Source organism: Eurypyga helias, unplaced genomic scaffold, assembly GCF_000690775.1.
Source record: "Eurypyga helias isolate BGI_N326 unplaced genomic scaffold, ASM69077v1 scaffold1577, whole genome shotgun sequence".
Taxonomy (NCBI): Eukaryota; Metazoa; Chordata; class Aves; order Eurypygiformes; family Eurypygidae; genus Eurypyga; species Eurypyga helias.
The window spans coordinates 1-12,773 of record NW_010263455.1 but is presented as its reverse complement, the minus strand read 5'-3'; the positions used below and the strand labels follow the sequence as shown (position 1 = coordinate 12,773).

General features: G+C 40.1%; 1 protein-coding gene across 1 annotated transcript; it reads left to right on the top strand.

Annotated features, from left to right (window-relative positions):
• The first annotated feature begins 407 nt into the window (after nucleotides 1-407).
• On the top strand, nucleotides 408-1,717 carry LOC104512868 (carbohydrate sulfotransferase 5-like). Its single transcript, XM_010156027.1, has one exon. It carries the CDS (start codon nucleotides 430-432, stop codon nucleotides 1,609-1,611), a length of 1,182 nt encoding a protein of 393 aa, XP_010154329.1. The 5' UTR covers nucleotides 408-429; the 3' UTR covers nucleotides 1,612-1,717.
• Nucleotides 1,718-12,773: the final 11,056 nt, after the last annotated feature.

Below are 12,773 nucleotides of genomic sequence, written 5' to 3'. Positions count from 1 at the left end.
AATGGAAATACAGCATAGTGATTCAGAAAGTTGTTGTTTCCACCCTCCCACCCTACCCCCACCCTCCCCAGTATTTAGCCCAATTCAAGTTGAGGACTTTGTGTATTTTGAAGGTTTTTTACCTCCAGCAGTTGAGCTGCGTCAACCCAGGGTTTCCTTCAGCATCTAACATTTGCTCCAAAATTATTTCTGCTGTGATCTTGCTGTCATGCACTACTTTCAGTTTCCAACACCTGACAGTGGCAGGTGATCATCTCCCAATGTCATGGATTAAGGAAGCAAATAGTGCAAATTGCATACATGCATTTTTGAAGCAAGGTTTTACTAATGCAAGATGAATTGTGTTTTATTATTGTGTCATAGGAGCAATAGTTGACCAGCATTTTCCTTCTCTTTTTCAGCATTTTTTATTGCTTTTCCTCGGTGAGAATGGCAAGGATTCGGATTCCTAGCACCATCGTTATACTTTTTGTTATGGTTCAGACTGGATTTATACTCTTCATGTATGCCCGGTACAGCAGCTTCATGCCTCAGTCTGAGGAAAAAACATCTCGAGTCCACATCCTCATTCTCTCTTCATGGCGCTCAGGATCTTCTTTTGTTGGTCAGCTTTTCAGCCAGCACCCCAGCGTCTTCTACCTAATGGAGCCTGCATGGCATGTGTGGGTTACAATGTACCAGAACAGTGCCAAGGTCTTGCACATGGCAGTGCGGGACCTAGTCAGGTCGGTCTTTCTGTGTGACATGTCTGTGTTTGATGCTTATATGCCTTGGAAAAGAAATTTATCTGATCTTTTCCAGTGGGCAGTGAGTCGGGCTCTGTGTTCAGCTCCTGCTTGTGATTCCTTTCAACGTACTGACATAACCAGTGAAATGGCATGCAAGACTCTTTGTGGACGATACCCATTCAGCAAGGTGGAGGAAGCCTGTAAAACTTACAGCCATGTTGTCATCAAGGAGGTTCGATTCTTTGACTTGAAGGTCCTCTACCCCCTACTCACTGATCCATCCATGAATCTGAAAATTATTCACTTGGTCCGTGACCCCAGAGCAGTCGTCAAGTCACGAGAACAATCAGTCAAGGCATTAGCCCGTGACAATGGAATTGTTCTGAGTACCAATGGCACTAAAGTGGAAGACAGCAAATATAAAGTAATACAAGAGATTTGTAGGAGTCATGTTCAGATTTATGAAACAGCTACTCTAAAACCTCCTAATTTCCTTAAAAATCGCTATTTAATGATCCGTTTTGAAGATCTGGTCAGAGATCCATTGTCAGAAATCTCAGAAATGTATAGATTTGCAGATCTTAGTTTAACCCCCACGCTTAAAAGCTGGATCTATAATATCACACACGGACAGGGACCAGGAAAAAAAAAAGAAGCCTTCAAAATTACATCTCGAGATGCAGTTAGTGTTTCACAGGCCTGGAGAAATGTTCTTTCCTTCCAGAAAATTAAGAAAATACAGGAAGTTTGCAAAGGTGCTATAAACATGCTTGGTTATCAGCTTTTGGATTCAGAAAAAGAACAAAGAGATCTGTCGCTGGATTTAGTGTTGCCCAGACGACAAAATCAATTCAGTTGGTCATCATTTAATCCAAAGCACTGAGTCATTGTTTTTGAGAGGTTGGTTGGGAAATGTGTGTGTGTGTAGATGGTTGAGTATTTGTCTACTGTGGAGCACATAGTTAGTTTGAAACTCCTTGGCTGAAGAGTTTAATACAAGATAAATGCTGTCTTTCCACTGAGTTGTTAAGCATAAAAAACCCCTGCAACCATCTGTCACTTACGATTATTAAGCATGTCCATGTACTTTGTTCTGCAATTCTTTGAAGTACTGTAGGTTATATATGTCAATTTATATTGTCATTCATTACAAAGTCAGTACATACATTTTCTACATCAATGTTTCAAGGGAAGACTGTTTATTTTAAGAGGCATCCCAACAACTGTTAAAAACCCAACTGTATTATGAAATGATCAGTGATTAACTGAAGAAAGAGGTAAAATACCAGAAATTTTCCTAGAGATTACATTCTAGAGAATTTGTTTTGTTTGACTGGTTGGTTGGTTTTAATATTTAGGCTACCCACTTGGTAATTTTGATTAACATTGGATAGATTTGGAGGAGTAGAAACTTAGACATTTTTACACCTATACAAATGTCTGTCAAAATCTGCTCTCAAAAAACATTCCAGTATTTACAGAATGATTGATAGAGTAGGAAAAAAAAAAACCCCTGACATATGCTACTCACATAGGAAATTATTTCTTTTAAGCTCTAGTTATGGTATTTGTTCTCTCTGCATCTCAGACTCCAGATATATTGATTTAGAAAGCCTTGGAATGGGATTGTGCTTTTCCCACTTACTTATGTTTTGTTCAGTGCAGTGAAGGTCTTGCTCAGTGATTGGTCTTAGATATTCTGCAGTACTAAACACGTTCCTCCTCCCAAAGCCTGGTTCCTGCAGAAATAACCCAAGAAAACCTTTGAGATTGCTTTTCTCAAGAAAAGATTGGGAACCTCTAGACCTTAGTGGCTCAAAATTCAGAAAGCAAACAGGCTCCACCTTCTGTTTTATGAGTGTAATCTTTTAGGAGCCAAAGAATCTTAAGTTTTGAACTGCATTTGTTGCCAGGAATTATCAAGTCCTGACATAGCTTTTTTAGAACATTACAGCAAGGCCATACTTTGAAACATCTTGCAAAATATATTACCTTCAATACTGCAAAGCCTTTGACTTTAAGTACAATTTTGTACTTATAATAGCGTTACTTCTGTGAAATTAAATAAGTACAGTAGTGCTTACAGAATACAGTCTGTTATTAGAGACACAATGTTCATAATAGATTCAGTATTTTGGTATAGTATATGGTAGGTATTTAGATACTAAAACCCCACAATTTGATTAGTTGTATTCTAAAAATACTTCTAAAATATGTTCTATAAAAATATATATAGATGTATTTCTGCTTATTTCTACCTGATCTTTTCTTATTCTCCTGCATTCTTACATGAGTAGTTACATGAAACTCCTCCTGGACAAAAAGCAATTAACAAATCCAACATTTTGGAAATAAGAGAAAATTACTTATATAGAGAGATTTGTTAGTTTTCCATAAAAGCACAGATTAAAGCGTTCCACGGTACTGAGACTAAACTAGACGCATAGATCTGTAGATTTTCTATGTTCCTTTTAAACACTCACTAATTTTTGTTAATGAATATGGAAATTTGCCTGATTGATCACTAATTACAAATTAACTCCACTATTAGATTAGTGATGGTATTTCTTGGACAAAGGAAATTGAATTCTCAAGGTTAATTTTCTTACAGTTAGCCAAATATTCTCTGGCACTCTTCAGCACCATTTGCATTTCAATTAGATTGTGCTTTGTGCCACTAGTTACCATACCTTGTGTTCAATGTAGTCCTCCATTGACTGAAAAATGAAAGAGGACTCATTTTTTATTCTAAAAGTTTGTTTCCTATGTGTAAGTTTTTTGTAGTACAAGATAAAATACTATGGTTCTATCTCCAATTTAAAGGGATAAATCCCAACACATTTGAAACCTTAGTACCACAAACAGTTTGCAACACACATGTCTTACTAATACTGCTTAAGAAAGCTAGTGATGGTACTGGCAAATTCCGTGGAACTTCCACTCACCTAAAATGAGTAGAAGCTAACTTTCCAGCTTTGTACTTCAGTGGTGTCTTCAACCTGAATGTTTTTCTTCACTGGTTCTTCATTAGCATGAGTAACTGCTTTTTAATGAATAGGAATACTTCTGTTTGCTTTTCCTTTTGTTTTAAAAAATGTTTAATTAATATATAAATAAACAAACGTCACATAACTATCTGTTTCAGTAGTACCTGGACTACTTCTCTTTTTTCACTGATTGCTGCCTCTATTTCTCTAAGCAATTTTTATACTAAAAATCAGTACAGAACAACATGCTTAGTTCTGATGAGGGATAGATATTATAAATAGAGGTGACATGTATTTTAGGTTTTTTAATTTGATATCATGAATTGGCCATGCCATGTGGAGGCATGTCGTCTTTTGGCAATTTCTGAGTATTTAAAGGTCCTTTTTGTTGACAGCTTGCCTCAAAGACATATTGTGCTGGTTTTAGTTGGGAGAGAATCACAGCAGCATGAGGCTATGTTTTATTTGTGCTGAGACAAATACTGGTAACACACTAATGGTTTTGGTTGTTACTAAGAAATGTTTATATGACCTCAAGAACTTCTTCATTTTCTCACACTGCACCTTGTACAGAAGAAGCTGGGACAGCACACTGCCAGGACAGCTGACATGAACTGACTGTGGTATTTCATGCCATAAGACATCATGCTTAGTATGTAAGTTGGGGGAATAGGCCAGAGGGCTCTCTTGTTGGTGTGCTCTTGGGCTCTGGCTGCTTGAGGACTGACTGAGCATTGGTTGGTGGGTGCTGAGTGGTTGTGTCATTTGTTTTCTTTCACGTTATTTTAATTATATATTATTACTAGTAATATTAGTATCACTAGTATTCTTAGCATTATTGGTATTATTAGTATAATTGTTTAATTTATTTTCAATTACGAAATTGTTCATTTCTTAACCTATGAGTTTCCTTGTCATTTCCTCTGATTCACTTCCTCCATTTGGGGAGGGGGAGGGTGAGCGAGCAGATGTGTGGTACTTGGTTGCTGGCTGGGGTTAAACCATGACATATATAAAAAAAAAAAATGGGTAAAGTGGACATCCTATTTGTATGCAGTCTCTCTCCTTGTTTTCTTTTGTCTTGCAGAACTAAGTTGTCTAAAGATTGAATGCTTTAATGTCCTCTCCAGTTCTGAACTGAATAAAATGGCAGTGCGCTAAAGCAAGATCATTGACCTAGTACAGAAATATGAAGACCTGTGACAAAACCAACAGAAATTATCAGAATTATCCCTCTCCAAAATGTCTCATTAAGCTGAATAAATATGGAATTTTATATAATGTACCTTGTAATGGCACTGTAGACTGGGTGGGGGTTGGCACCTGTCACTATAATGTACCTTGTAATGGCACTGTGGACTGGGTGGCACCTGTCAGCTAAAACAATAGGTAGGAAATAAATGCATTCAAATTACTGTTGTACTGATTAGGCAGAGTCAAAGACAATGCAATCATTCTATTGCTACTATTAAAAGCACATGAAAGACAAATCCAATGAGACTTTGTGTACATAGTTCTCAAAAATGTCTGTAAAGAGCATGAGAGAAATTTAGTGTTTGCATGTTTTAGTGCTCATATCAAATGCTTTCCATCTTAGGCTGTACCTGGTGAATGTTCAGTGTGTCCTGTTCTTGTATGTTAATGCAGCATTTTAGTTTTCTGATTGTTACTGTTTTGTATTAAGTTGCATTTTCATTAATTTGAAGTTATAGGCAGCTTTCAGCATTGATTCAGCCTCAGCCAGACCAACTCTAGTTATGCTCTTGTTAGACTTCTAAGTAAGCAGGTCCTCGTGAATCATCTTTTTTATACGAAGCCTTCCAAAGAAGCTTTTTGTTGCAGCAGTGTGGGTAAGTGGTGACTCAATAGAAAGAACTGTGGGGTACAAGTCAGAATTGAACAATTTTCTCACCTTAATTACCCTGTGCTGCTAAAGATGTTGACTTTCATATGTGTCATCGTTTAACCCCAGCCAGCAACTAAGCACCACACAGCTGCTCACTCACTCCCCCCATGCAGGATGGGGTAGAGAATTGGAAGGGTAAAAGTAAGAAAACTCATGGGTTGAGAGAAAGACAATTTAATGGGTAAAGCAAAAACTGCATACACCAGCAAAGCAAAATAAAGAATTAATTTTTCTGCCACTTCCCATCGGCAGGCAGGGGTTCGGCCATCCCCAGGAAAGCAGGGCTCCATCATGTGTAACAGTTACTTGGGAAGACAAATGCTATCACTCTGAATGTCGTCCCCCCTTTCTTCTTCTTCTCCCCAGCTTTATATGCTGAGCATGATGCCATATGGTATGGAATATCCCTTTGGTCAGTTGGGGTGAACTGTTGCAGCTGTGTCCCCTCCCAGCTGCTTTGTGTATCTTCAGCCTCCTTGCTGGTGGGGTGGGGTGAGAAGCAGAAAAAGCCTTAGCTCTGTGTAAGCACTGCTCAGCAATAACAAAAACATGTCTCTCTTATTGGAGATCCAAAACAGCCTCCTACTAGCTACTATGAAAATAATTAACTTTGTCCCAGCAAAAAGCAGCACAGTATGTGAAGAAAAATAATTTCCACTTAGAATAATTTTAAAACAAGTCAACCAACCTGAGGCTTTTCTGTGTGTATGTGCAAATGCAGCATATTTATCACAGTTTGCATCAGCCTGTTAACTGGTTTGTTTTATGTTCCCTTCCTAATATTATCAGAGTGTTCCTGGGGAAAAAACAGCAAATGTCAAACTGACAATAGGCAGTGCAAGTATTCCCAGACTTTGCATCATCTGAAACAAACACAATAAATAATTAAGTACAGCTGTAGCATCAAGCAAATGTTTGACCAAGAAGTCATGTCTCACACTGCATTTTAAATGTCAGCAGTCAGTTTTTGGTGAACCGCAGAGAGCAAATTTTAACATCAAGGAACCTGAAAATGTCCCTTTTCTGTACCAAGTGCCAATGTGAGTTTTATCATAGAAGCACAGATGTGCTCAGGGGAGATCAGTTGGCTGTGATCATCAACAGGGAGATCCTGTATGTGTTGGGCCATGAGGCTCCAATGGACGGTGCTAAAAGCCACAGCTGCTTTTCAGGCTGTTTTTTAAGGAAACCACAATGTCAAACCTATACAAAAAGAAACTACAAGTGTCTCTGAGCAGTCACTTTTCCTTCCCCTCTGCCTTCACATGCAAGCATGCTCTTTCATGTCTGTTTGTGGTCTTGTATGTGTTCCAGTTCCCATGGAGTGGGCTTCGTGAAGTCTTGCAGAACGAGAGAATGCTATGTACTATGAATTCCCTGTTTCCAGCTGCTCTATAGACTGACAGGTAGTTTCATGCAGTTGGTAATGCTTCAGGCCTCCTGTTTTTTATGTTGTTATTCTTCCTTTTGCCAGTTCAAACAGTTGATGTTAATGGATGTTGGAGGCAGTTTACCTCACTAACAATGCTACTAGTATATCCCCAAGTAGTACTCTTTCAGAATCAATAAACATTAGAAATTCTTTTGTTTAGCCTCTGGAGAAGCATTATTGGTATGAATTGTAAGAATATTACAGTGATTCAGTACGTTAGAAGAATGTATATTATAGGCTTTGAGATAGACACTTAAGTGCTCAAGTGTGGGTAGACAGACATCCAAGTACTCACTTTGAGAATGAAGAAACTGAACCTCACCTATTAACTGCATGCAGAAGTTTTCAGTACTCTTAAAATAAATTTTTTTAAATGACAGCTGATTCTGGGATTTTAATTTGTGCAAGTCAATCACTTCAGTTATATAGAAGAGTCTACTACAGTTTAAAGCTACACTAATGCCTTTAAGTCTTTCTCAGTTTAAAGCTGTTGGCACAAGGTGATTTAAAACAGGGCTTTCTAGTTTCATCTGGTTGACTCAGGTACTCTGGTATCTACTGTGAAGATACATAAAGGCCTTGTTAGATTGTATGGATATATGAGCAAATTCTTGGCTACTATAAATCAGCATAGCTTTATTGAAGTCAACAGAACTATATGGAACCTCCTGTGAACTGCAATCTCCTGCTGTTCCAGTTTGCAGTATGAATTTAGCTTTTGGAACTTACTGTGCTTCCAGCTGTATCTTAAAAACCAAACCCAGTAAGGCCCTAACAATACATTGAAAATGTTATAGTGTACATTACTTTTGCAATATTTACTTTATTGTACTCTAAAAATGTATTGGTGGCTCTAAGTTTCTCATGGATTATGGTCAGTGACAGTTACAAGTGAAAATATATATTTTGGGGAGAAGGTTATGTTCCCCAAACATCTTTAAGGATCAAGGAATTATTTCTATTTTTGAGTATGTGTCTCTCCAGGTGGTCAGAATCTACCTGAATGTAAAAGGTCTGCTTTTTCATATCGAGTTTTTTTTTTTAAGGAACAAAATAATAAGAATTTTAAGAGCAAATTATCTAAATGATGATTGTTTTTAGATATATTTCTAATTATTTTACTGATAAACCTGGTTTATACAAAATTTGCTCTTTATGATGTTTAGTGAGCAGTTATTTTTATATCTGAATAAGAAAGAAATACAATATTCAATAATCATTTCTGTGTTGCACTTACGTCAAATAGAAAATCATTCTTGACTCTTGCCTTCTCTTTCTAGTCTTAAGACTATTCCTGAGCTAGTTAATTAAACATTAAATGCCACATTTCAGAAGTCATTAACATGTACAGTGATTGCAATACTGTATTAATAGACTTTTAGAGATAGGTATTTTAAGTTTTATAGCAGGCATAGTAAAACAAAGAATCGGCCAATTCAGTCTCTTACACAGCAGTAAAACTTGAGATTTTTATATGCATTTTGTGCTTCTAAGATGGTGTGCCAAGAGCCAAATTGTAGGAGCATATTCCTATTCTATATAAAAGCATGAAATTGATAATTTGCTAAAACAAACAAACAAACAAACAAAAAACCCCAAACCCAAACTTTAATGAAAACTTCAACTGAATTTTGCACATACTTGCTTGAATAGTTCAACATTTAAGTACATCCTTTTTCAGAAAGCGGTATGTACACTGCTGTCTCAGTATGAATAAAATGGAATTAAATTGTTGGGTACCTCCTAAACTTTTAATGTATTTTTACTGATTGCTCCATAAACTATCAGAAGGATGACAGCTGAACACCTTTTATTTGTTACTACTTTTCATAAAATTCTCCCTTACGTTGTTTTTTTGTAATTAATACTTTGTAATTTTGTAATTAATAATTTTGTAATTAATAGAGTTGTCTTGCTGAATGGTGGGATTCCAAGTAAAAACACGGACTCCAGCTTAATATATAAAGATTAATGTGATTTACTACATATATATCAGAGTAACAGACCAAAAAGAACAGAAAAGCAGAATAGTGATGCACCAGTTAGCAAGGAAAAATAAGCAGGATAGCAATGCACCAGCTCATTACTGTACAGCGAGGCTGTATTAAGAAAAGTACGCATCACCAGTTACCACCTCCAAACCATCATCTGGGTTCACAGTTCGGCTGGGAAGCCCCTCGGCAGCTGGCCCCAGGAGAACTGCAGGAATTGGGAAAGTCCTGCGTGGTGCATCCACCCATAGGTGAGGCTTCAGAAATCAGCCCGAGGGTCTCCCGCTCTTACAGCGACTAACAAACACATAAATCGTTTTGGCACAAACCCTGTGAACATACAGAATGTTACGCTCCCACTATCAATCCCACCCTCAATGCTAGCCCAGGATGAGACCGAGAATCGAGCTACGCCCAGTCAGCACACATCATATTGTTGGCATGTTCATGTTACCATTGCAGACGTGGATAAGTATAGGAGCAGTAATCAATCATAAGCAGTCATCAACTATTCTCTATACAAGAGTGTCTATTAATTACAACCACCTCATGGACAGTGAAGGCTGAGGAAATTAATAAAATATATGCATAGCCATGTACTTCTATGATTCTATGGACCATGTTCCTCAGGGCGTGACATGCTCAGACAGTCTTCCTGAATTCCATTCCAGCTAGTGAAGTATCCATTAGCATAACATAATTGGTTCTGAAGCTCCTGCCTGCCAGAATAAAAGTTCTGGGAAATTGTGTTGAACCAGGACTTCCTCATGCCCTAGCATCTCCTGGAAGCCACAGGCTTCTATTCAGAGCCATGTTCTTTTCAAAAATGGCATACAGCCAAAGATTATGCATTCATGACCTTCCTCCCAAAATGCCCTCTCCCCGCAACTGCAGCTGCAATATCTGTTCCATTAACAGTCATAAATGTCATTAATGATAAACTGCCATTTCATACAAGATCAGTGGCTGTCATGCCCATGTCAGAAATCAACTTGGCTTTTATTATTGCTGCTGGCAATGTCTGGGTGGAGCAATGGGCATTGTTCATGTGAAGTCTTCTCTCTTGGCCACTGATACCAGAGTACATAACTATTGCAAGGTTATTTCAGACCCTTTTCTTTCACAGAAACTGTGTGGGCATTAGTGTCTTGTCTAACAGCTACTGTAGTTCAAATAGATACTTTGAACATGTTTGAGAAGATACTGAGATAATGTCATTTGGCTTTTTAGAAAATAAGCTTATTCAGCACAGAGAAAGCTAAGTTTTTTGTTTATCGCCTTCACCAACTTGTGTCTTGTTGCCAGTTAGGGAAGCATCCATCATCTATCTGGCACAGTTGCTCAGCAAGTCAGAACTGATAAATCTGAATTATCTGGTCTCACATGTAAGTATGCATGTCATCCTTGAACAAATGCAAAATCAATTTGTGTTGGGTTTCTGTGGTGGGGTTTTGGTAGCAAGGGAAGGGCCTCAGGGATGGCTCCTGTGATGTGTGCTAGAAGCACCCCTGGCTCCATGTTGGACCCACCTCTGGCCATGGCCAAGCCAGTCAGCCCCTCTGCAAATGAGACCCACCCCTGCAGCCCAGGGAGGGCTGCACTCTGGAGCGGGTGTCTGTGCCCGAAGAGCCCCTGACTCTGTGGAAAGCCCATTGCTGGAGCAGGCTGCTCCTGAAGGACTGTACCCCATGCAAGGGACCCTTTAGACTTAGACACTGGCCAGGTGGGGCTGTTAAAGGGTGAGCGGGTTTTGCTGATCACCCCTTGGCTCTCCAGCTGACAAATCAGCTTCTGGATGGGAAGCAAAGAGTCTCGGTTGGTGCGGTACTGTCGCTGGTGCACTGTTGTGGTAGCAATTGGCACCTGTTGGTCTGCAACCTTTAGCAATCCCACAACAGAAGGGTCCTGCGAGAGACCAGGCAAGACAGACAGCTGCTCAATGTCCTCAGTCTCTAAAGCAGCTATCCCAAAAGCCCACTGGTACCCTTTTGGGTCCTTACAGTACCCTCTCTTGACACAATCAATGCCAAGGATGCACAGAGCCTCTGAGCTAGTCACAATGGGGTGCTTTTGTCACTCCTTCCCTTATCTCAGCCTCCAACACAGTCAGTTGTTGAGACCCCCCAGTCCCACCAGGAATACTGATTGGCTGTACCCCCCTATAGCTTGATGGCATGAGGGTACACTGTGCACCCATGTCTACTAGAGCTCTGTACTCCTGCTGCTCTGATGTGCCTGGCCATTGAATCCATACAGTTCAGTAAAAATAGTTGTCCCTCTCCTCCACCTGGCTGGGGGCAGGGCGACTCTAAAGCTGACATGATTCACAATCACTCATGTCATGGAGGAGTGGATCATTGCTCCAATCAAGTCTTCCATCCCATTTGGATATGGGAGCAACAATTTTCCTGGAAGAATCCATACTTGTGAGTTTTTTACCTTTCAGTTCACATCCTTGTTCCTCTAAGTGCGAGGTAGGTTTTCCATCCCACTTCCTCATGTCCTCTCCCTGGTCATATAGGTAAAACCACAGGGTACACTGTGATGGATACCTCCTACATTCTTTGAGTAGAGGAACACTTACTCCTAAAAGCTGACACACTGGCTCCTGCAGGTGGTGATTGGAACATCTTTCTGAATTGCTTGAGTTCTTTGGACAGTTTCTCTACAGCCGAGACGCAGGCCTGTATGGGGGAAGAAGCAGTGCCCTCATATTTCTGGAAGTGTTGAACCACCTCACCCACTGTAGTCTCCAGATCCCTTTGCCAAGTCAATATTGAGAACACACTGGCTAATGAGGATGGTCCATTCTGCATTCATTTCTGCCACATGGCTCCTGTGCATTTAACTTCATCTGGATCTATCCTCTTCCCATCACAATAAACTAACTCCAGCACAGCTAGTTCCCTCAGGTACTAGATACCTTTCTCTATGTGGTCCATTTGCGTACGTGATGGGGCACACTTTCCTTAAAAGGATACCTTTCCCTCACACTTGCCAGGAGCCGTCTCCAGAGGCTTACATTTTGGGTCTTCCTCCCAATTGCTTTGTCAATGCCACTCTCTCTAGCAAGTGACCCCAACTGATCAGCTTCTCTACCCTCTAATTCAATGCTACTGGCCCCATTATCCCAGCAGTGGAGCAGCCAGGTAAGACCATGTTCACCTGGATGATGGCCAAAGTCTCTCTGCATATCCCAGAGCTCCTTCATGGATAAGGATCGAATGGTTACATCTGCATCATCATCATCATCATCCTCCTCTGTCTCTGTCACTACAGATGTATCAAATGCCTCTACCTCTTATGGATCTATCTGTTGGGATGGCCCTGCTGACGCCTCCTCCTCCTCCTTTACCAGATGGGACGATTTGCGTTTCCATTTCTTTTTCCATACTAGAGCAACTGACACTGGTGCCGGTTGACACTGACAGTGGCAATGGCAGACGGGGATTTACATGGCTGCATTGCACTCTGCAGCGTTTGGAGCCATTGTGGGAGGTGGAGTGTCTGTTCAGGGGAATTGACATTGCTGTGGGGGTGGAGGCAGTGCAGAGGGTGCAGTGGCTGCAGTGCCTGTCAAGGGGTATTGATGTTACCGCAGGGATGGAGTCAGCGTGAAGGGTATAATGGCTACAGTGTCCATCGAGGAGAGTTGAAGTCATTGCAGGTGTCAAGTTGGTGTGGTGGGTGGACTGCCTCCAAGGGATGACATAGCCATGGGGGGCAGAG